The sequence below is a fragment of the Hoplias malabaricus genome, chromosome 14, assembly GCF_029633855.1.
Source record: "Hoplias malabaricus isolate fHopMal1 chromosome 14, fHopMal1.hap1, whole genome shotgun sequence".
Lineage (NCBI taxonomy): Eukaryota > Metazoa > Chordata > Actinopteri > Characiformes > Erythrinidae > Hoplias > Hoplias malabaricus.
The window spans coordinates 13,334,133-13,359,718 of record NC_089813.1 but is presented as its reverse complement, the minus strand read 5'-3'; the positions used below and the strand labels follow the sequence as shown (position 1 = coordinate 13,359,718).

General features: G+C 37.3%; 2 protein-coding genes across 2 annotated transcripts in view; both read right to left on the bottom strand.

Annotated features, from left to right (window-relative positions):
* Positions 1-11,626, bottom strand: part of LOC136666277 (Fc receptor-like protein 5) — a 34,973-nt gene extending 23,347 nt beyond the window's left edge. Inside the window, exons 1-2 of the mRNA XM_066644377.1 lie at positions 11,485-11,626; positions 1,891-2,148 (exon numbers count right to left, since the gene is read on the bottom strand). Of these exons, the coding sequence (XP_066500474.1) occupies positions 1,891-2,148; positions 11,485-11,626 (400 nt within the window). The remainder of the gene's footprint in view (positions 1-1,890; positions 2,149-11,484) is intronic.
* A 4,527-nt stretch (positions 11,627-16,153) lies between these two features.
* LOC136666276 (carcinoembryonic antigen-related cell adhesion molecule 5-like) lies at positions 16,154-23,164 on the bottom strand. Its single transcript, XM_066644376.1, has 6 exons — positions 23,155-23,164; positions 22,450-22,710; positions 21,089-21,349; positions 18,944-19,201; positions 16,249-16,506; positions 16,154-16,167 (listed from the first exon to the last, which is right to left on the bottom strand). Exons 1-6 carry the CDS (start codon positions 23,162-23,164, stop codon positions 16,154-16,156), a joined length of 1,062 nt encoding a protein of 353 aa, XP_066500473.1.
* Between the last annotated feature and the right edge of the window lie 2,422 nt (positions 23,165-25,586).

The window sequence follows — 25,586 nt, the reverse complement described above, 5'->3', positions numbered from 1 at the left end:
ACAAGTACTTCTGAAATGTTTATCATAACACAACAAAACCCTGTATCTCCATTTCTGATTTGTTTCTCAATTTTAACTGAATCTGGAAATATCAGCTACATTTTGCTGTAACAGAATTTCTTCACAAATCAACCACAACATGGTCAAACACTACTTCAAAATAAAAAAATATCTTTTTTAATCTTCTGCTGTAAAGTTTGGAGATATGATGTTTTCCTTCTGAGACCAATGACATTTTTTACATATTAAAGGAAACCCAGAATTCTGAACTCGTTACTTTTAAGAAAATAAACACAGAAGTCATCGATCACTGTACATCTTACGATTTAACAAAAATGTTATATTTTATCCTTTCATATATGTATATGTCCAATTAAATACTGCTGTACACCTTATCATGTTTGATTTTATCCATTCTTTTCTATCTATCTATCTATCTATCTATCTATCTGTCTGTCAGTCTGTCTGTCTGTCTGTCTGTCTATCTATCTGTCTATCTATCTATCTGTGTATCTGTCTATCTGTCTGTCTGTCTGTCTGTCTGTGTGTCTGTCTGTCTGTCTGTCTATCTATCTATCTATCTATCTATCTATCTATCTATGTGTCTATATGTCTGTCTGTCTGTATGTCTATCTGTCTATCTATCTATCTATCTATCTGTCTGTCTGTCTGTCTGTCTGTCTATCTATCTATCTGTCTGTCTATCTATCTGTCAATCTATCTATCTATCTATCTATCTATCTATCTGTCTGTCTGTCTGTCTGTCTGTCTGTCTGTCTATCTATCTATCTATCTGTCTGTCTGTATGTCTATCTGTCTATCTATCTATCTATCTGTCTGTCTGTATGTCTATCTATCTATCTATCTATCTATCTGTCTGTCTGTCTGTCTGTCTGTCTGTCTGTCTATCTATCTGTCTATCTATCTATCTGTGTATCTGTCTATCTGTCTGTCTGTCTGTCTGTCTGTGTGTCTGTCTGTCTGTCTGTCTATCTATCTATCTATCTATCTATCTATCTATCTATCTATCTATCTATCTATGTGTCTATCTGTCTGTCTGTCTGTATGTCTATCTGTCTATCTATCTATCTATCTATCTATCTGTCTATCTATCTGTCTGTCTGTCTGTCTATCTATCTATCTGTCTGTCTATCTATCTGTCAATCTATCTATCTATCTATCTATCTATCTATCTATCTATCTATCTATTCAAGGCTCAATAATCTCATGCACAAAAGAAAACTATTCCTCTAAAGCTGTGACAGAGGAAAAACAGCTGATATTTTCTCTCTCCAACAACCTGAACATTTCCTCTTATTTGTATCTTCCACTTTGTGGCGGTGGATAAACTCAGACTAAGCTTTACTTCAGTGGATCAGTGTGTTTTTTGTTCATGAAGCAGCTGTAATGAGGCGAGCTGTGGTGCTGTGAAAGAGTCAGATGTGTTTAAAAAAGGGGAGAGTCAAACAATTAAATATTTAAAAAAAAATATGAAACAAATCTAAATGATGTTCTGGACCTGATAAACCATCAGAACTGTCCCCATCAGATAAACAACACTTAAAGCTTTCATCTACACTCCTGAAAAATCCAAATCCATTCTCCTGCTGTGAGCTATGGGTCTCGAAGGATGTGTAAACATCAAGAATCAATCCACCCCAGAGTCCAGACCTCAACATCACTGAATGTGTTTGGACTTATTTGGATCTTTGAGAAGCAGAGAATGGAAACAACATGTAAAACTGAACTTTGGAGGAGTGGAGAAATCAAGGTTCAATAATCTCCTGAAAAAATACTAATCTCCTGAAGCTCTAATAGAGAAAATTAACAGATTTGTATAATTATATTTCATTTCTAAATGAATAACTCTAATAAAATAATATCACTCACCTGATACAGTCAGTGTAACAGCGGCACTGGTGTGTGTGGTTATTCGTCCTGAAAGTCCTCTACAGGAATAAGCTCCTCTATGATTCCCATCAGCTTTAAAGGTTTGGACTGAATTCCATTGTTGAGACTGCAGTGTTCTATCCTTATTCCACTCATAACTCCAGGAACCTCCACTGTGTATTTCACATGTCAGAGTGACTCTCTCTCCGATGAAAACATTCAGATCTGGCTGGATCTTCACTGTAGGCGTTGGTTTCTCTGTTCAAAGATCACAAATGCTTTTAAATGTTTATCGTAACAGAACAAAACCCTGTATCTCCATTTTTGGTGTTTCTCAAGTTTTCTCTGACTCTGGAAACACCAACTGCATTTTTATTCTGGGACAGTTGATGTCATTCAGTCATTCATTCATTATCTGTAACCGCTTATCAAGTTCAGGGTCGCGGTGGGTCAAGAGCCTACCAGGAATCAACGGGCGCAAGGCGGGAATGCACCCTGGAGGGGGCGCCAGTCCTTCACAGGGCAACACAGACACACACACGCCTACCAACATGTGTTTTTGGACTGTGGGAGGAAACCGGAGCACCCGGAGGAAACCCACGCAGACACGGGGAGAACACACAAACTCCTCACAGACAGTCACCCGGAGCGGGAATCGAACCCACAACCTCCAGGTCCCTGGAGCTGTGTGACTGCGACACTACCTGCTGCACCACCGTGCCGCCCCACAGAAGATAATAATGAATTAAATATGTATAATACATTCATAAACTAATGTCTCTTAGAACAGAAATAATGTAACAATGGAGTCACACTCACCTGTGTGTCCATTCACTGTTTGTTTAAATAATTTCAGAGTGAAACAAAGCAGAGTCTACACTATTGTCAGAGTCTCAGAATCACTACACACTCTCAGACACAATTCACTGCCTTTACTACTTTGAGAATTTCTGTTTCTCTACTGTGCAGAGCTTCTCCTGTCACTGCTGCTCAGCTCTGTTTTATCTCTATTTTATTTTTCTGCTGTGCTCAGGCAAGAACAGTGAAAGTACAGAGGAACTTTTACTTTAAATTTACTATGTTTTATTTTGATTTTACCCCAAAAACATTGTTAGATTTGAGATGAATTTGTTTATACAGCGGAGCTAAAGACACAGGAACCAGGAAAGTTCCTGTTGATTTCCAAAGATTGCCTCTTCAGGTTCCAGAACACATGTGCTGTTTTGGAAAGAAGCTTTTGGACTTTGTTAGAGTTTAAGGCATTCCTGTGCTGTTCAAAGATTGTCAGCGTGTGTGAATGCTGACAGTGGACAGTGGACAGCAGCGGTCAGTAGAGACACACAGAGCAGGGGGAGCTCTTATTAACATTAGGTCACTTACAAATAAATCATTTATTGTCAGTGATTTATTGTCAGTGGCTTGTTCGCCTGCTGACCACATTTGTGGATCAAACTGCATTTGTGTGTGGATCGGGTGAAATGCTAAATGAAAGTCTCAAAATCCAAAAACCCGCGAGAGGAAATGAACAAATGCACGTCACGGAAAATACGTGAGTGACTTGATTCACAAACGCAGATTCTACATTTTACAAATAAATTTTAAATTCAAGACTTCGATTTTACAAATATTTGCAATGTTAATTTAAACAAATGTATTTATTTTTGCATAAAATTGTGAAATATCTATGAAAACCAAAAAGATGTACTTATGAATGTAACTGTATTTGTACAAATTGCAGACTGTGAGACACAGATTGGGATGTGTTCATTTGTGAACAGTGAAACATATTGGTGACTTGTGTTTTATTTGTGGATTAACATTTACGCATTTAAAAAGTATTTTGAGACTAATCTCTCTCCATACACTTGGAGGAAGTCCTTCCAGGGGAAGAACACACCAAACTCCTCACAGACAGACACCTAGAGTGGGACCACAACCTTCAGGTCCCTGGAGCTGTGTGACTGTGACACTACCTGCTCCGTGGTATAACTTTTTTGGTGGGGATAAATGCAGCCGTTTCCAATTTTGTGGGAGACACATCCCCCTATCCCCGTGGTTCCTACGGCAATGATGCGGTAATATTTTGAGACAGTATGACCAACCCTATGCTTTTAACCCAGTTTAATATTTTAATGTAAGTTAATAAATACCTGCCAGAAAAGGCTTCTGGAACAAAATGTCTTGTTCCAGTCTGATTACTAATGTAATTACACATGTGTTATTACATGTGTGTAATTACATGAGAGAGAATATGCTGTTACAACTATGAAGATTCACTTGCGTAATTACAAAAGGCAAAACTGAAGTTGATACAGATATATATTTACATAAGCTTTACTACTGTAGCCCATCTGTAACAGGTACTAATTCATCAGTAGTTACATTGTTGTTGCATATGTTGTTCATGTGTAACTACACAGTTATTACAGACACTAAATATAAATTGGGACCGAGAAATTCATTGTGTGCAACTAGGAAATTAGAAAGACCAGACAATCCTTCTTCTCATCAATACGTCTCTTAACAGCAGAGCTTTTCCTGCACAGCCTCAAAATCAGAAATGTCCTCGGTCTAAATTCACTACATTCACTTCATTGATCAGAAGACCCTAGAGGAAACTGTCCAGCAGCTAAAGTCATCTACACAGATATTAGACATGTTTCCTACCCACTTTAAGAAGGAAGTGTCCTGCTGCCTCTCTGAGAACATACTGTAAATAGTGAATGGGTCGTTTCTTTTCTTCCCTTAAACACTAAACACTGCAGTAATTAAGCCTCTCTTTAAAAAAAGATCAGCTTATACAGCACTGTCCTGAATAGCTACAGACCAGTCTCTAATTTTCTGTTCACAGGCAAAGTTAATGAGAAATAGTTTTTAATCATCTCAGCAAACTCTTAAATAAACATTGTTATTATTCAAATATCTTATTCAGCTTATTCAAAATACGGCAGCTAGAACACTGACCAGAACAAAGAACCGAGCACATCTCCCCGATCCTCAGGTCACTGCACTGGCTCCTGATTAAACACAGGATTGATTTTAAACTGCTATTAATTGTTTATAAATCAATAAACTGCCTCAGAACTAAATATATTTCAGATCTGCTTGAAGTGTATGAACCCAGTAGAGCCCTCAGATCACTCTGGACTGGTCATTTAGTAGTGCCCCGGGTCAGAACCACACAGGGGGGGCAGGTTTCAGTCACTATGCTGTCTGCACCTGAATGTCAGATTTGCCCCAAATATTTCAATCTTCAGATCTACACTAAAGACCTTCCTGTGTCTTTGATTAACACTGCACTCAGCGTCACACTGCAGTCTGCATTTATTTGATTTTATATGATTTATGATCTGTCTCTGAATTTTGCTCCTGAAACAGCTGTTATGACATGAGCTTTGTTGCTGTAAAGGAGTTCGCTTCAGAGGCAAGCGTCAAGAAATACATTCGTCTGCTCTGAGTTATTGACAAGTACTTCTGAAATGTTTATCATAACACAACAAAACCCTGTATCTCCATTTCTGATTTGTTTCTCAATTTTAACTGAATCTGGAAATATCAGCTACATTTTGCTGTAACAGAATTTCTTCACAAATCAACCACAACATGGTCAAACACTACTTTGAAATATAAACATATCTTTTTTAATCTTCTGCTGTAAAGTTTGGAGATATGATGTTTTCCTTCTGAGACCAATGACATTCTTTACATATTAAAGGAAACCCAGAATTCTGAACTCGTTACTTTTAAGAAAATAAACCCAGAAGTCATCGATCACAGTACATCTTACGATTTAACAAATATTTTATATTTTATCCTTTCATATATGTATATGTCCAGTTAAATACATGCATGTCTAATTGTTTAATTAAGGACCTTCAAGTCTCAGCTTTTAAGAATTACATCAGAAATATTATTACTCTTACACATACCTGCTTTACTGCTTTTTGAATTTGTAAATTTGGCCAAACATTTTTACTGCTGTACACCTTATCATGTTACAGTTTTTTATATTAGATTTTATCCATTCTTTTCTATCTATCTATCTATCTATCTATCTATCTATCTATCTATCTATCTATCTGTCTGTCTGTCTGTCTGTCTATCTGTCTATCTATCTATCTATCTATCTATCTATCTATCTATCTATCTATCTATCTATCTATCTATCTATCTGTCTGTCTGTCTGTCTGCCTCCCTGTATGTCTGTCTGTCTGTCTGTCTATGTCTATCTATCTATCTATCTGTCTGTCTGTCTGTCTGTCTGTCTGTCTGTCTGTCTGTCTATCTATCTATCTATCTATCTATCTATCTATCTGTCTGTCTGTCTGTCTGTCTGTCTGTCTGTCTATCTATCTGTCTATCTATCTATCTGTGTATCTGTCTATCTGTCTGTCTGTCTGTCTGTCTGTGTGTCTGTCTGTCTGTCTGTCTATCTATCTATCTATCTATGTGTCTATCTGTCTGTCTGTCTGTCTGTCTGTCTGTCTGTCTGTCTGTCTATCTATCTATCTATCTATCTATCTATCTATCTATCTATCTATCTATCTATTCAAGGCTCAATAATCTCATGCACAAAAGAAAACTATTCCTCTAAAGCTGTGACAGAGGAAAAACAGCTGATATTTTCTCTCTCCAACAACCTGAACATTTCCTCTTATTTGTATCTTCCACTTTGTGGCGGTGGATAAACTCAGACTAAGCTTTACTTCAGTGGATCAGTGTATTTTTTGTTCATGAAGCAGCTGTAATGAGGCGAGCTGTGGTGCTGTGAAAGAGTCAGATGTGTTTAAAAAAGGGGAGAGTCAAACAATTAAATATTTAAAAAAATATGAAACAAATCTAAATGATGTTCTGGACCTGATAAACCATCAGAACTGTCCCCATCAGATAAACAACACTTAAAGCTTTCATCTACACTCCTGAAAAATCCAAATCCATTCTCCTGCTGTGAGCTATGGGTCTGAAAGAATGTGTAAACATCAAGAATCAATCCACCCCAGAATCCAGACCTCAACATCACTGAATGTGTTTGGACTTATTTGGATCTTTGAGAAGCAGAGAATGGAAACAACATGTAAAACTGAACTTTGGAAGAGTGGAGAAATCAAGGCTCAATAATCTCCTGAAAAAACTAATCTCCTGAAGCTATAAGAGAGAAAATTAACAGATTTATATATTTATATTTCATTTCTAAATGAATAACTCTAATTAAATAATATCACTCACCTGATACAGTCAGTGTAACAGCGGCACTGGTGTGTGTGGTTATTCGTCCTGAAAGTCCTCCTCTACAGGAATAAGCTCCTCTATGATTCCCATCAGCTTTAAAGGTTTGGACTGAATTCCGTTGTTGAGACTGCAGTGTTCTATCCTTATACCACTCATAACTCCAGGAACCTCCACTGTGTATTTCACACGTCAGAGTGACTGTCTCTCCGATGAAAACACTCGGATCTGGTTGGATCTTCACTGTAGGCGTTGGTTTCTCTGTTCAAAGATCACAAATGCTTTTAAATGTTTATCGTAACAGAACAAAACCCTGTATCTCCATTTTTGGTGTTTCTCAAGTTTTCTCTGACTCTGGAAACACCAACTGCATTTTTATTCTGGGACAGTTGATGTCATTCAGTCATTCATTCATTATCTGTAACCGCTTATCAAGTTCAGGGTCGCGGTGGGTCAAGAGCCTACCTGGAATCATTGGGCGCAAAGGCGGGAATACACCCTGGAGGGGGCGCCCGTCCTTCACAGGGCAACACAGACACACACACATTCACTCACACACTTGAGTCTCCAATTCACCTACCAACATGTGTTTTTGGACTGTGGGAGGAAACCGGAGCACCCGGAGGAAACCCACGCAGACACGGGGAGAACACACAAACTCCTCACAGACAGTCACCCGGAGCGGGAATCGAACCCACAACCTCCAGGTCCCTGGAGCTGTGTGACTGCGACACTACCTGCTGCACCACCGTGCCGCCCCACAGAAGATAATAATGAATTAAATATGTATAATACATTCATAAACTAATGTCTCTTAGAACAGAAATAATGTAACAATGGAGTCACACTCACCTGTGTGTCCATTCACTGTTTGTTTAAATAATTTCAGAGTGAAACAAAGCAGAGTCTACACTATTGTCAGAGTCTCAGAATCACTACACACTCTCAGACACAATTCACTGCTTTTACTACTTTGAGAATTTCTGTTTCTCTACTGTGCAGAGCTTCTCCTGTCACTGCTGCTCAGCTCTGTTTTATCTCTATTTTATTTTTCTGCTGTGCTCAGGCAAGAACAGTGAAAGTACAGAGGAACTTTTACTTTAAATTTACTGTTTTATTTTGATTTTACCCCAAAAACATTGTTAGATTTGAGATGAACTTGTTTATACAGCGGAGCTAAAGACACAGGAACCAGGAAAGTTCCTTTTGATTTCCAAAGATTGCCTCTTCAGGTTCCAGAACACATGTGCTGTTTTGGAAAGAAGCTTTTGGACTTTGTTAGAGTTTAAGGCATTCCTGTGCTGTTCAAAGATTGTCAGCGTGTGTGAATGCTGACAGTGGACAGTGGACAGCAGCGGTCAGTAGAGACACACAGAGCAGGAGGAGCTCTTATTAACATTAGGTCACTTACAAATAAATCATTTATTGTCAGTGATTTATTGTCGGTGGCTTGTTCGCCTTCTGGCCACATTTGTGGATCAAACTGCATTTGTATGTGCATCGGGTGAAATGCTAAATGAAAGTCTCAAAATCCAAAAACCCGCGAGAGGAAATGAACAAATGCACGTCACTGAAAACACGTGAGTGACTTGATTCACAAACGCAGATTCTACATTTTACAAATAAATTTTAAATTCAAGACTTCGATTTTATAAATATTTTCAATGTTAATTTAAACAAATGTATTTATTTTTGCATAAATTTGTGATATATCTATGAAAACCAAAAAGATGTACTTATGAATGTAACTGTATTTGTACAAATTGCAGACTGTGAGACACAGATTGGGATGTGTTCATTTGTGAACAGTGAAACATATTGGTGACTTGTGTTTTATTTGTGGATTAACATTTACGCATTTGTAATGTATTTTGAGACTAATCTCTCTCCATACACTTGGAGGAAGTCCTTCCAGGGGAAGAACACACCAAATTCCTCACAGACAGACACCTGGAGTGGGACCACAACCTTCAGGTCCCTGGAGCTGTGTGACTGTGACACTACCTGCTCCGTGGTATAAGTTTTTTGGTGGGGATAAATGCAGTCGTTTCCAATTTTGTGGGAGACACATCCCCCTATCCCCGTGGTTCCTACGGCAATGATGCGGTAATATTTTGAGACAGTATGACCAACCCTATGCTTTTAACCCAGTTTAATATTTTAATGTAAGTTAATAAATACCTGCCAGAAAAGGCTTCTGGAACAAAATGTCTTGTTCCAGTCTGATTACTAATGTAATTACACATGTGTTATTACATGTGTGTAATTACATGAGAGAGAATATGCTGTTACAACTATGAAGATTCACTTGCGTAATTACAAAAGGCAAAACTGAAGTTGATACAGATATATATTTACATAAGCTTTACTACTGTAGCCCATCTGTAACAGGTACTAATTCATCAGTAGTTACATTGTTGTTGCATATGTTGTTCATGTGTAACTACACAGTTATTACAGACACTAAATATAAATTGGGACAGAGAAATTCAATGTGTACAACTAGGAAATTAGAAAGACCAGACAATCCTTCTTCTCATCAATACGTCTCTTAACAGCAGAGCTTTTCCTGCACAGCCTCAAAATCAGAAATGTCCTCGGTCTAAATTCACTACATTCACTTCATTGATCAGAAGACCCTAGAGGAAACTGTCCAGCAGCTAAAGTCATCTACACAGATATTAGACATGTTTCCTACCCACTTTAAGAAGGAAGTGTCCTGCTGCCTCTCTGAGAACATACTGTAAATAGTGAATGGGTCGTTTCTTTTCTTCCCTTAAACACTAAACACTGCAGTAATTAAGCCTCTCTTTAAAAAAAGATCAGCTTATACAGCACTGTCCTGAATAACTACAGACCAGTCTCTAATTTTCTGTTCACAGGCAAAGTTAATGAGAAATAGTTTTTAATCAGCTCAGCAAACTCTTAAATAAACATTGTTATTATTCAAATATCTTATTCAGCTTATTCAAAATACAGCAGCTAGAACACTGACCAGAACAAAGAACCGAGCACATCTCCCCGATCCCCAGGTCACTGCACTGGCTCCTGATTAAACACAGGATTGATTTTAAACTGCTATTAATTGTTTATAAATCAGTAAACTGCCTCAGAACTAAATATATTTCAGATCTGCTTGAAGTGTATGAACCCAGTAGAGCCCTCAGATCACTCTGGACTGGTCAGTTAGTAGTGCCCCGGGTCAGAACCACACAGGGGGGGCAGGTTTCAGTCACTATGCTGTCTGCACCTGAATGTCAGATTTGCCCCAAATATTTCAATCTCAGATCTACACTAAAGACCTTCCTGTGTCTTTGATTAACACTGCACTCAGTGTCACACTACAGTCTGCATTTATTTGATTTTATATGATTTATGATCTGTCTCTGAATTTTGCTCCTGAAACAGCTGTTATGACATAAGCTTTGTTGCTGTAAAGGAGTTCGCTTCAGAGGCAAGCGTCAAGAAATACATTCGTCTGCTCTGAGTTATTGACAAGTACTTCTGAAATGTTTATCATAACACAACAAAACCCTGTATCTCCATTTCTGATTTGTTTCTCAATTTTAACTGAATCTGGAAATATCAGCTACATTTTGCTGTAACAGAATTTCTTCACAAATCAACCACAACATGGTCAAACACTACTTTGAAATATAAACATATCTTTTTTAATCTTCTGCTGTAAAGTTTGGAGATATGATGTTTTCCTTCTGAGAGCAATGACATTCTTTACATATTAAAGGAAACCCAGAATTCTGAACTCGTTACTTTTAAGAAAATAAACCCAGAAGTCATCGATCACAGTACATCTTACGATTTAACAAATATTTTATATTTTATCCTTTCATATATGTATATGTCCAGTTAAATACATGCATGTCTAATTGTTTAATTAAGGACCTTCAAGTCTCAGCTTTTAAGAATTACATCAGAAATATTATTACTCTTACACATACCTGCTTTACTGCTTTTTGAATTTGTAAATTTGGCCAAACATTTTTACTGCTGTACACCTTATCATGTTACAGTTTTTTATATTAGATTTTATCCATTCTTTTCTATCTATCTATCTATCTATCTATCTATCTATCTATCTATCTATCTATCTATCTATATGTCTATCTGTCTGTCTGTCTGTCTATCTATTCAAGGCTCAATTAACTCATGAACAAAAGAAAACTATTCCTCTAAATCTGTGACAGAGGAAAAACAGAAATGATTTTCATAAAATATTTTTAGATTAATAACTCTAATACACACTTAATGTAATAAATGTGTCACACTCACCTGATACACTCAGCCAAACAGAGTCACTGGTGTGTGTGTATATTCGGTCTGAGTGTGATCCTTTACAGGTATAATCACCTGCATGAGACCGATCAACTCTAGAGATGAGGTACTGATTCAGTCGCTGAGATCCACGGAGCTGGACACCGGCCTTTTTCCACTCATAACTCCAGGGATATGTACTTTGTATTTCACATGTCAGAGTGACGCTCTCTCCCATGAAAACACTCTGAGCTGGAAGGACATTCACTGTAGGCTTTGGTCTCTCTGTTCAAACATCACAAATACTTTAGAAATGTTTATCATAACAGAAGATAATTCATTCATTATCTGTAACCGCTTATCCAGTTCAGGGTCGCGGTGGGTCCAGAGCCTACCTGGAATTATTGGGCGCAAGGCGGGAATACACCCTGGGGGGGGCGCCAGTCTTTCACAGGGCAACACACACATTCACTCACACACTCACACCTACGGACAGTTTTGAGTCGCCAATCCACCTACCAATGTGTGTTTTTGGACTGTGGGAGGAAACCGGAGCACCTGGAGGAAACCCACATGGACACGGGGAGAACACATCAGCTCCTCACAATCACCCGGAGCGGGAATCGAACCCACAACCTCCAGGTCCCTGGAGCTGTGTGACTGCGACACTACCTGCTGCACCACCGTGCCGCCCCACAGAAGATAATAATGAATTTAAATATTTATAATACATTCATAAACTAATGTCTCTTAGAACAGAAATAATGTAACAATGGAGTCACACTCACCTGTGTGTCCATTCACTGTTTGTTTAAATAATTTCAGAGTGAAACAAAGCAGAGTCTACACTATTGTCAGAGTCTCAGAATCACTACACACTCTCAGACACAGTTCACTGCTTTTACTACTTTGAGAATTTCTGTTTCTCTACTGTGCAGAGCTTCTCCTGTCACTGCTGCTCAGCTCTGTTTTATCTCTATTTTATTTTTCTGCTGAGCTCAGGCAAGAACAGTGAAAGTACAGAGGAACGTTTACTTTAAATTTACTATGTTTTATTTTGATTTTACCCCAAAAACATTGTTAGATTTGAGATGAATTTGTTTATACAGCGGAGCTAAAGACACAGGAACCAGGAAAGTTCCTGTTGATTTCCAAAGATTGCCTCTTCAGGTTCCAGAACACATGTGCTGTTTTGGAAAGAAGTTTTTGGACTTTGTTAGAGTTTAAGGCATTCCTGTGCTGTTCAAAGATTGTCAGCGTGTGTGAATGCTGACAGTGGACAGTGGACAGCAGCGGTCAGTAGAGACACACAGAGCAGGAGGAGCTCTTATTAACATTAGGTCACTTACAAATAAATCATTTATTGTCAGTGATTTATTGTCGGTGGCTTGTTCGCCTTCTGGCCACATTTGTGGATCAAACTGCATTTGTGTGTGGATCGGGTGAAATGCGAAAGGAAAGTCTCAAAATCCAAAAACCCGCGAGAGGAAATGAACAAATGCACGTCACTGAAAACACGTGAGTGACTTGATTCACAAACGCAGATTCTACATTTTACAAATAAATTTTAAATTCAAGACTTCGATTTTGCTCCGGTTTCCTCCCACAGTCCAAAAAACACACGTTGCAGGTAGATTGGCGACTCGAAATTGTCCGTAGGTGTGAGTGTGTGAGTGAATGTGTGTGTGTCTGTGTTGCCCTGTGAAGGACTGGCGTCCCCTCCAGGGTGTATTCCCGCCTTGCGCCCGATGATTCCAGGTAGGCTCTGGACCCCCCGCGACCCTAAATTAGATAAGCGGTTACAGATAATGGATGGATGGATGGACTTCGATTTTACAAATATTTTCAATGTAAATTTAAACAAATGTATTTATTTTTGCATAAAATTGTGAAATATCTATGAAAAACAAAAAGATGTACTTATGAATGTAACTGTATTTGTACAAATTGCAGACTGTGAGACACAGATTGGGATGTGTTCATTTGTGAACAGTGAAACATATTTGTGACTTGTGTTTTATTTGTGGATTAACATTTACGCATTTGTAAAGTATTTTGAGACTGATCTCTCTCCATACACTTGGAGGAAGTCCTTCCAGGGGAAGAACACACCAAACTCCTCACAGACAGACACCTGGAGTGGGACCACAACCTTCAGGTCCCTGGAGCTGTGTGACTGTGACACTACCTGCTCCTTGGTATAAGATTTTTGGTGGGGATAAATGCAGCCGTTTCCAATTTTGTGGGAGACACATCCCCCCATCCCCGTGGTTCCTACGGCAATGATGCGGTAATATTTTGAGACAGTATGACAGTATGAATACCGCCCAACCCTAATGCTTTTAATCCAGTTTAATATTTTAATGTAAGTTAATAAATACCTTCCGGAAAAGGCTTCTGGAACAAAATATCTTGTTCCAGTCTGATTACTAATGTAATTACACATGTGTTATTACATGTGTGTAATTACATGAGAGAGAATATGCTGTTACAACTATGAAGATTCACTTGCATAATTACAAAAGGAAAAACTGAAGTTGATACAGATATATATTTACATAAGCTTTACTACTGTAGCCCATCTGTAACAGGTACTACTTCACCAGTAGTTACATTGTTGTTGCATATGCTGTTCATGTGTAACTACACAGTTATTACAGACACTAAATATAAATTGGGACCGAGAAATTCAATGTGTACAACTAGGAAATTAGAAAGACCAGACAATCCTACTTCTCATCAATACGTCTCTTAACAGCAGAGCTTTTCCTGCACAACCTCAAAATCAGAAATGTCCTCGGTCTAAATTCACTACATTCACTTCATTGATCAGAAGACCCTAGAACACTGACCAGAACAAAGAGAACTGAGCACATCTCCCCGATCCTCAGGTCACTGCACTGGCTCCTGATTAAACACAGGATTGATTTTAAACTGCTATTAATTGTTTATAAATCAGTAAACTGCCTCAGAACTAAATATATTTCAGATCTGCTTGAAGTGTATGAACCCAGTAGAGCCCTCAGATCACTCTGGACTGGTCAGTTAGTAGTGCCCCGGGTCAGAACCACACAGGGGGGGCAGGTTTCAGTCACTATGCTGTCTGCACCTGAATGTCAGATTTGCCACAAATATTTCAATCTCAGATCTACACTAAAGACCTTCCTGTGTCTTTGATTAACACTGCACTCAGTGTCACACTACAGTCTGCATTTATTTGATTTTATATGATTTATGATCTGTCTCTGAATTTTGCTCCTGAAACAGCTGTTATGACATAAGCTTTGTTGCTGTAAAGGAGTTCGCTTCAGAGGCAAGCGTCAAGAAATACATTCGTCTGCTCTGAGTTATTGACAAGTACTTCTGAAATGTTTATCATAACACAACAAAACCCTGTATCTCCATTTCTGATTTGTTTCTCAATTTTAACTGAATCTGGAAATATCAGCTACATTTTGCTGTAACAGAATTTCTTCACAAATCAACCACAACATGGTCAAACACTACTTTGAAATATAAACATATCTTTTTTAATCTTCTGCTGTAAAGTTTGGAGATATGATGTTTTCCTTCTGAGAGCAATGACATTTTTTACATATTAAAGGAAACCCAGAATTCTGAACTCGTTACTTTTAAGAAAATAAACACAGAAGTCATCGATCACTGTACATCTTACGATTTAACAAAAATGTTATATTTTATCCTTTCATATATGTATATGTCCAATTAAATACATGCATGTCTAATTGTTTAATTAAGGACCTTCAAGTCTAACTTTTAAGAATTACATCAGAAATATTATTACTCTTACACATACCTGCTTTACTGCTTTTTGAATTTGTAAATTTGGCCAAACATTTTTACTGCTGTACACCTTATCATGTTACAGTTTTCTATATTTGATTTTATCCATTCTTTTCTATCTATCTATCTATCTATCTATCTATCTATCTATCTGTCTGTCTGTCTATCTATATATCTATCTATCTATCTGTCTGTCTCTGTCTGTCTGTCTATCTATCTATCTATCTATCTATCTATCTATCTGCCTGTCTGTCTGACTGTCTATCTATCTATCTATCTATCTATCTATCTATCTATCTATCTGTCTGTCTCTGTCTGTCTATCTATCTATCTATCTATCTATCTATCTATCTATCTATCTATCTATCTATCTATCTATTCAAGGCTCAATAATCTCATGCACAAAAGAAAACTATTCCTCTAAAGCTGTGACAGAGGAAAAACAGCTGATATTTTCTCTCTCCAACAACCTGAACATTTGCTCTTATTTGTATCTTCCACTTTGTGGCGGTGGATAAACTCAGACTAAGCTTTACTTCAGTGGATCAGTGTGTTTTTTGTTCATGAAGCAGCTGTAATGAGGCGAGCTGTGGTGCTGTGAAAGAGTCAGATGTGTTTAAAAAAGGGGAGAGTCAAACAATTAAATATTTAAAAAAATATGAAACAAATCTAAATGATGTTCTGGACCTGATAAACCATCAGAACTGTCCCCATCAGATAAACAACACTTAAAGCTTTCATCTACACTCCTGAAAAATCCAAATCCATTCTCCTGCTGTGAGCTATGGGTCTGAAAGGATGTGTAAACATCAAGAATCAATCCACCCCAGAGTCCAGACCTCAACATCACTGAATGTGTTTGGACTTATTTGGATCTTTGAGAAGCAGAGAATGGAAACAACGTGTAAAACTGAACTTTGGAAGAGTGGAGAAATCAAGGCTCAATAATCTCCTGAAAAAACTAATCTCCTGAAGCTATAAGAGAGAAAATTAACAGATTTGTATATTTATATTTCATTTCTAAATGAATAACTCTAATAAAATAATATCACTCACCTGATACAGTCAGTGTAACAGCGGCACTGGTGTGTGTGGTTATTCGTCCTGAAAGTCCTCTACAGGAATAAGCTCCTCTATGATTCCCATCAGCTTTAAAGGTTTGGACTGAATTCCGTTGTTGAGACGGCAGTGTTCTATCCTTATACCACTCATAACTCCAGGAACCTCCACTGTGTATTTCACACGTCAGAGTGACTGTCTCTCCGATGAAAACACTCGGATCTGGTTGGATCTTCACTGTAGGCGTTGGTTTCTCTGTTCAAAGATCACAAATGCTTTTAAATGTTTATCGTAACAGAACAAAACCCTGTATCTCCATTTTTGGTGTTTCTCAAGTTTTCTCTGACTCTGGAAACACCAACTGCATTTTTATTCTGGGACAGTTGATGTCATTCAGTCATTCATTCATTATCTGTAACCGCTTATCCAGTTCAGGGTCGCGGTGGGTCAAGAGCCTACCTGGAATCATTGGGCGCAAGGCGGGAATACACCCTGGAGGGGGCGCCCGTCCTTCACAGGGCAACACAGACACACACACATTCACTCACACACTTGAGTCTCCAATTCACCTACCAACGTGTGCTTTTGGACTGTGGGAGGAAACCGGAGCACCCGGAGGAAACCCACGCAGACACGGGGAGAACACACCAACTCCTCACAGACAGTCACCCGGAGCGGGAATCGAACCCACAACCTCCAGGTCCCTGGAGCTGTGTGACTGCGACACTACCTGCTGCACCACCGTGATTTTAAATAATGAAAATGAAAACTTCTAAAACTGTGCTGGACCTGATAAACCCCTGAAACAATCTGTTCTCCTGCTGTGAGCTATGAGTCTGAAAGGATGTGTAAATGTCAAGAATCAATCCACCCCAGAGTCCAGGAGCTGGATTTACCAAAGTGTCTTAAGAAAGAAATTCTTCTTAAATGTGATTGTTTTTTCTTAACTTCACACAAAAGATAAAAGTTCAGATAAATAATTATTCTTTATAAATCTTCTTAAGAATTGTCCCATTCTTAACTTTTCTCTTAAGAAAAATTCTAAGAACATTTAGCATTCTTTAAAAAATATAGGTTCTTAATTATTCTCTTAACTTTATAAAAACCTCACACTGTTTTTAGAGTTGAGTAGAGTTCAGGTAAATCTCTAAAATGATCCGTTTAAAGAGCTGAATCACTACTAATAGAAGACAATAACCTGTTAGTCTCTAGCTACTTTTAAAAATTTCCGAAATATAGCTAATTGACAAATTTGAATCATTATTACTTTCTAAATCATTGGAATAAATGAATATAGTTGGGTTTTTGTGTAAAGGGACACTTTAAAGTAGAAAAATATGTTTTTTAACCTAAAAAAGTTTACATATGCTTCCAATTGACTCCTAAATGCCAAAAAATGTAGACGCTCATAGTTTATTATTATTATAATTTTTTTAAACTACAAATAACTTTAGAGACATCAACTGGGATCCACAGATATGGATTTATGTGTAGAACTTCACCAGAAAAGGTTCTGAGTGTTCCAGATATATTTATATTTATATTTATATTTATTCAAGTCTAAATAAAGGATCACACGTGGTGTCTCTGTTTTTCTGGGCATCAAAATCTGTTTTTTGGTGAAAAAATAAAAAGTTCTATGAATTACTACAAATATACATTGCATGGTTTATGTTGCGCTGTGAAAACCCATTTTGGGAAACATTAGGTTCTAACAAGCAATAACTGGAGTGTAACTATTAGTCCTTTTTGAAAAATTGGTGCAATAAATATCCAAAGTGTCATAAATTGTTTTCAAACACTTCTCAATTACTTTGAATAAGGCGTTAAATGAATGGCCTCTTCTGGCCGTTCCATGGTATTGCATGATAATGTGCAATTCGCCTTATAATACAGAAGATGAAATACGAGTATATATTTTTTATATGATATATATATATAGATTGCACATGGGTTGCTTCAGGCAGATTCCTCATTATTGTCTTTATATTTACATAAACCACACCACTCCAATGGAAAGAAGACAGTTCCAGCTTTCATATGACACCTTAATCATGCAAATATCTTAAAACCAAAAAATGTTAAGAAGCAGAGAATGTGAAAATTACAAGTCTGAAGCCACCAGTGGTTCAGCGGAGCTGATTAAAAGATTTCCTTCACCCTCACTTCTAGTTCTAGTTTATTTACATGTTTCTAATGCTCATCTAGTCTGATTATTCTTTTCCTCCATTTCTCCATCAGCTGCAGAGATTTAACTGAATACTGGGAATAATGGTCGATTCATTTTTTAAAATGCGTCTCACAGCATTTATAAACTGTAAAATGATTAAGAAATAAAGAAAATAATGAAGACTATCAGAAGACTAAATTTGAGAAATTACTTTTTTTAATATTGCGTTTAACTACTAACTACTTCGTGTTTATCTTAAGATCCTTTGTACTTTGTTCTTAGGAAAACTTTTGTGAATCCAGCCCCTGATCTCACTGAATGTGTTGGGATTATTTGGATCTTTGAGAAGCAGAGAATGTAAACAACATGTAACTGAACTTCAGAGATGGCTCCATAATCTTCTGAATAAAACTAATCTCCTGTAGCTACAATAGAGGTAAAGGACAGATGTATATATTTATAATGCAGTTCTATATCACTGACTCTAATAATAGAATAATGTAATAAAGGTGTTACACTCACCTGATACAGTCAGTGTAACAGCGGCACTGGTGTGTGTGTTTATTCGTCCTGAAAGTCCTCTACAGGAATAAGCTCCTCTATGATTCCCATCAGCTTTAAAGGTTTGGACTGAATTCCATTGTTGAGTCTGCAGTGTTCTATCCTTATACCACTCATAACTCCAGGAACCTCCACTGTGTATTTCACACGTCAGAGTGACTGTCTCTCCGATGAAAACACTCAGATCTGGCTGGACCTTCACTGTAGGCGTTGGTTTCTCTGTTCAAAGATCACAAATGCTTTTAAATGTTTATCATAACAGAACAAAACCTTGTATCTCCATTTTTGATGATTCTCAATTTCTCTCTGACTCTGGAAACACCAACTGCACTTTTATTCTGGGACAGTTTTCTTCACAAAGGACCTAGAAAAATCCTCAAAACATTCATTTTCATGCTCCTGTAAACTTACGGCTTTGAAGATAAAAGGTTTCCTTCTGAGAGCAATGACATACTTTAAATATGTAAATTAGACAAAAAACAACCCACATATTTCTGAACTCATGTTATTTGTAAATTAGGAAACAGAAGTCGTCACATAACTCTGACTGTAATTGAATGGTATCACTGTAGAACACAGAATAATAATCTCCCTGAGCGCTGCACACTGGAACTCTGTTCCTCCTGGAGTACACACTGCTGCACTGACTGTGTTGTTGTGTCTATCTTCAGGAATCAGAGGAGGGTGTAAATACTGAGAGTCTTTCCTCCAGAAAATCTCCATCCAGTCGACTGTGGCAGCTCACAGCTCAGAGTAACTGTGTCTCCAGTAAAGACTGTGCTCTGAGACTCCACTCTCAGTCTGGGTTTTACTGCTGATATGAAATGATGAAGTCAGCACAGAGGCTTTTCTTTTCACAACAAAAGAAAGTTACACTGAGTTCTGTCTGAAAGAGTAAGTTACTAATTTTCTCAGTTACAGCTACAACAATTAAATATGAATCTTCATCTGTTCATGATCAGCTCGTCTACAGAAGACCCTGAGTGGTGTTTTATTTAGTCACACAACGTCAGAATAAACACAAAGCTGGAGAATGTCATTTTACACCATTTATCATCTGATCTATTAGGTTTTATCTAGAAAAATGTACATAAAAATTGGAAAACAATCAAAATCCAACCAGTCTGTTCCAGTACACCACAAAAATGCATCAAAAAAAAAGAAAAGTTTTTTTTGTTCTGGAGGCAGCGCTGGTTTGAGGCAGAACAGATGTAATTGATACCAGCCAAAAGACAGTGATGAACCTGATCAGCACACACTGGGTGGAGATTTTCAAACACCATGCCATTAACCTGTAAAACTCCACCTAGACCCCGTGTGTGTGTCTGCTCTGACTGTCAGACATGTCTCTGGAAGAAATAAATGCAATATAATTTTGTTTTTTGTTGTTGTATAATTCTGTTTCATAATTTGATGGAAGTGCTGCAAATAAATCTCTGTATTTTGGTTTGTTTCAATGGAGTATGATGTAACTGCCTCAGAGGAAGCAGCAGAACGTTATAATCCTCTGCTGCCTCTGAGGCAGATTCTGAAAAGTACTTTCCTACACATTAGAGTTATGACTGTGGTCTGTGGAGGAGCTACAGAGTGTTATGCTTTGCTGCTTTGCATTTATGCTTTGTTTATTTACCTGATAAACACACACACATCACTGGGAAATTAGGACATTATTTGTACCTTTTATTACATTTTAAAAACACATAAATGTGCTCATAATGTGCTGTTTGAAAGACATAAGAAATAAAGAAAATAATGAAGATTATCTGAAGACTATATTTGAGAATTTAAGGGTTTTTGTAAATTGCATTTAACCACTAACTACTTAGTGTTTATCTTAAGATCCTTTGTACGTTTCTTCTTGGGAAAGCTTTTGTGAATCCAGCCCCTGATCTCACTGAATGTGTTGGGATTTATTTGGATCTTTGAGAAACAGAGAATGTAAACAACATGTAACTGAACTTCAGAGGTGAGGAAAAGTCAAGGATCCTAAAAAAACTAATCTCCTGCAGCTGTAATAGGAGAGAAGCACAGATTAATAAAAACATCCTGATATAGTTTTATATGAACTCTAATAATAGAATAATATAATAAAGGTGTCACACTCACCTGATACAGTCAGTGTAACAGAGGCACTGGTGTGTGTGGTTATTCGGCCTGAAAGTCCTCCTCTACAGGAATAAGTGTCTCCGTGATTCCAATCAACTGTAGAGATTTGGTACGTCTTTGAGTATTGAGACTGCACTGTGCCACCCTTTTTCCACTCATAACTCCAGGAATATTCACTTCCTATTTCACACGTCAGAGTGACTGTCTCTTCGATGAAAACACTCAGAGCTGGATGGACCTTCACTGTCGGCGTTGGTATTCCTGTTCACAAAGATCACAAATGCTTTTAAATGTTTATCATAACAGAAAAGATCATCATTTCTCCATTTTTGATGTTCCTCTGGTTTTCACTGACCCTGGAAACACCGACTGCAGTTTTTAAAAATTTTTATGGAGCAGCTCGTCTACAGAGGACACTGAATATTGTCTTATTTATTCACACAGTTAGTTGTTTAAGGGGGAGACAGAGCCATTTAGGTTTGTGTTATTTATAAAACTGGACTTTCATGTTGGATTAATGTTTAGGGAAACAACCAGCTTTATACAAAAACTGACAAAAACAACTGAGAATTTTACACACCGCTCTCAGAGTCTCAGAATCACTACACACTCTCAGACGCATGTCACTACATTTATTATTTTGAGCATTCTCTAATTACTGTAATTTACAAAGTGTGGAGAAACATGAGCTAATTTAAATTGTGGTCTATTTGTGAACATTTCCTTTACGCACCAGCTCATCTACAGAGGAGAATGTAGTTTTATCTTTCACTCTGTGGCTGTGGATAAACTCAGACTAAGGTTTAATTCAGTGGATCAGTGTATTTTTTGCTCATGAAGCAGCTGTTCTGAGATCAGCTGTGGTGCTGTGAAAAAGAGTCAAACATTTAAACAATAAAAGATGAATTTATATAAACTACTGAACCTGATAAACCATCAAAACTGTCTCCAACAGATAAACAACACTTAACACTTTCATCTACACTCCTGAGAATACACCCATTCCCCTGCTGTGAGCTATGGGTCTGAAAGGATGTGTAAATGTCAAGAATCAACCCACCCCACTGTTTCTGTAAATAAAAATGCATTTACAACTTTAAACGTGTCTGCAGAGATTCTTCTTCATCATCTTTCTCCACAATATTGAAAATAAACAACACCAGACCTCAACATCACTGAATGTGTTTGAATTTATTTGGATCTTTGAGAAGCAGAGAATGGAAACAACATGTAAAACTGAACTTTGGAGGAGTGGAAAAACCAAGGCTCAATAATCTCCTGAAAAAACTCATCTCCTGAAACACATTTCTAAATGAATAAGTCTAATAATAGAAATAATGTAATAAAGGTGTCACACTCACCTGATACTCTCAGTGTAACAGTGTTACTGGACGGTGTGTTTATTCGGCCTGGCTGTGTTCCTTCACAGGTATATTCACCTTGGTGAGACTGATCAACATTAGGGAATTTGTATTCTTCTTCAGATTCATGGAGCTGTTGACCATTCTTTTTCCACACGTACTTCCAGGAATCTCCACTTCCTATTTTACACTTCAGAGAGACACTCTCTCCGATGAACACACTCTCAGCTGGGTCAACCTCCAATGAAGGCTTTGGTTTCTCTGTTCAAAGATCACAAATAGTTTTGAGATGTTTATCATAACAGAACAAAACCTTGTATCTCCATTCTTGATGTTTTTTCAATATTTGACTGAATTCTGGAATCTGGAAACTACTAACTGCACTTTTTGCTGTGAGAGTATTTCTTTAAAAAAAACAAACTAAGAATTGGTCAAACACTAGGCCTACTTTAAAATATCAACATATTTTTATTTTCTTTTGATGAAAAGCTATTTAAAGAGCAATGATATTCTGTAAATATTAAAACACGGCCGCTGTTAGATGTCCACTGGACTACATTTCTTAGTGAACTCACTGATGATAAACTCCAAAACACCATAGCACCACAATAAATAGTTAAAAATATTGATCATCAGATGAATTAAACATACATGACCTCAGCATGTAATTCTAAATAAAAGATAAAAGGTCAGTAATTACTTTACCTATAAACATTTTCTTACTGAAGTTTACAATTAAACATAAATATTAATCTGTTTTACAGAGCAGCTCGTCTACAGAGGACCCTGAATGTTGTCTTATTTATTCACACAGTGTCAGAACAAACATTCATTCATTGTCTGTAAATGTTTATCCAGTTTTTTATGGGGGAGAAAGAGCCATTTAAGTTTTTGTTATTTATAAAACTGGACCTTTATGGTGAATTAATGTTTTAATCCAACACAACTATGTTTATAGAAAATCTGTCAAAAAACAACTGTAAGTTTTACACACAGCTTTCAGAGTCTCAGAATCACTACACTCTCAGACGCATGTGTCACTACCTTTATTATTCTGAGCACTCTATTTAATACTGTAATTTACAAAATGTAGATGAACATGAGCTAATTTAGACTGTGTTCTATGTATGAAAATATGAGCTCATTTACTCAGTTGCAGTTACAAATATTAAACATGAATCTTCATCTGGGGCGGCACGGTGGCGCAGCAGCTAGTGTCGCAGTCACACAGCTCCAGGGACCTGGAGGTTGTGGGTTCGATTCCCGGGTGACTGTCTGTGAGGAGTTGGTGTGTTCTCCCCGTGTCCGCGTGGGTTTCCTCCGGGTGCTCCGGTTTCCTCCCACAGTCCAAAAACACACGTTGCAGGTGGATTGGCGACTCAAAAGTGTGAGTGAATGTGTGTGTGTGTTGCCCTGTGAAGGACTGGCGCCCCCTCCAGGGTGTATTCCCACCTTGCGCCCAATGATTCCAGGTAGGCTCTGGACCCACCGCGACCCTGAACTGGATAAGCGGTTATAGATAATGAATGAATGAATCTTCATCTGTTTTATGCATCAGTTTGACTACAGAAGACCCTGAATATAGTTTATTTTCCACTTTGTGGCTGTGGATAAACTCAGACTAAGCTTTATTTCAGTGGATCAGTGTATATTTTGTTCATGAAGCAGCTGTTCAGAGATGAGCTGTAGTTCTGTGGAAAAGAGTGAAACATTTAAATAATAAAAGAAAAGCTTATATAAACTACTGAACTACTAATAAACCACCAAAACTGTCTACATCAGATAAACAACATTTAAAGCTTTTATCTACACTCCTGAAAACAATCAGTTTTTCTGCTGTGAGCTATGGTTCTGAAAGGGTCTGATGCTATAACAGAGGCAAAGAATAGATTTTTGATATTTATAATTTAATGTAATACAGGCATCGCACACTTGATACAGATTCATTTCAGAGATTTGTTCTCCTTCCACTGTGGAGATTCACTGAGGGGGATGTCGTCCTTATACCACACACAGTTCTGAACTCAGGGTTTTAGTAAAATAGAAATCTGTACTTAAAAAACTGGTGATGTGTTCAATAATTATTTCACCCACTGTAAACTCAGACTAAGCTATTCTTCAGTTTGTTAGTGTTCATAGTCTAATAATACTAGCGTTCATATGTTGTGTGTTGTTTTCAACATGTGCAGAGTCAGCCCTGAACTACTAATAAGTTAAATGCAACACCAACAAAACTGAAATACAGCAATCAGTTGATTAATGCAGGCTTCAGTGACTTTTTGTGAAAAAAAGCTACATACAAATAAATAATTAATTAAAATGATAAAACTATTGTAACATGGAGGTGAAAAATCTCTTCTTTTGTTTACACTAAGTAGAAATATTCTTATAATAAGAAATCAATAATTTACATCTTGGACATAAACAGTTATTTTTCAATAAAATGTAAAGATTGATGTTGAGGAAGTTTAACAACACAGAGCCGACCCTGATCAACTTGGTGACACGGTTTTTGGCTGCTGTCCCTTGCAGCCTTCATTCATTGACTGTGTTTATAAACTCTTTAAATACTGGCTGACGGCTGCTATGATGAATCTATGCATCTGTCACTCTTTCAAATCTTGCTACCTGTCTTCAAACACACCCTGTAAATAATCAAAACTACAGTTCCCAGAATAAAGCAGTGAAGCTGAAACCTCCTTCAGCCAATCAGAACAGACTACAGAGATCTGCGTCTTCAAATTACTAACTCACGTCACATGTTTTCTGATTAGGGCCAATAAGAAAGATTAATAGATTTACTTGGCTATTAAAATCATTATAAGATTAAAAAAACATTGCTACTTACGCAAATAAAGCTTGTAGTGTGTAAGGAATAAATACACTGCTCAAGAAAATAAAGGGAACACTAAAATAACATCTAATTTAACTAAATATTCCAGTTGAAAATATTTATTCGTTACATAGTGGAGTGCATTGAGAACAAAATAACATAAAAATGTAAATCTAAATTATTATCCTATGGGGGTCTGGATTTGGAATCATACTCAAAATAAAAAATGGAAATCAAATTACAGGCAGAACCAACTTCAGTGAAAATTCTTTAAGACAAGTTCAAATGAGGCTCAGTAGTGTGT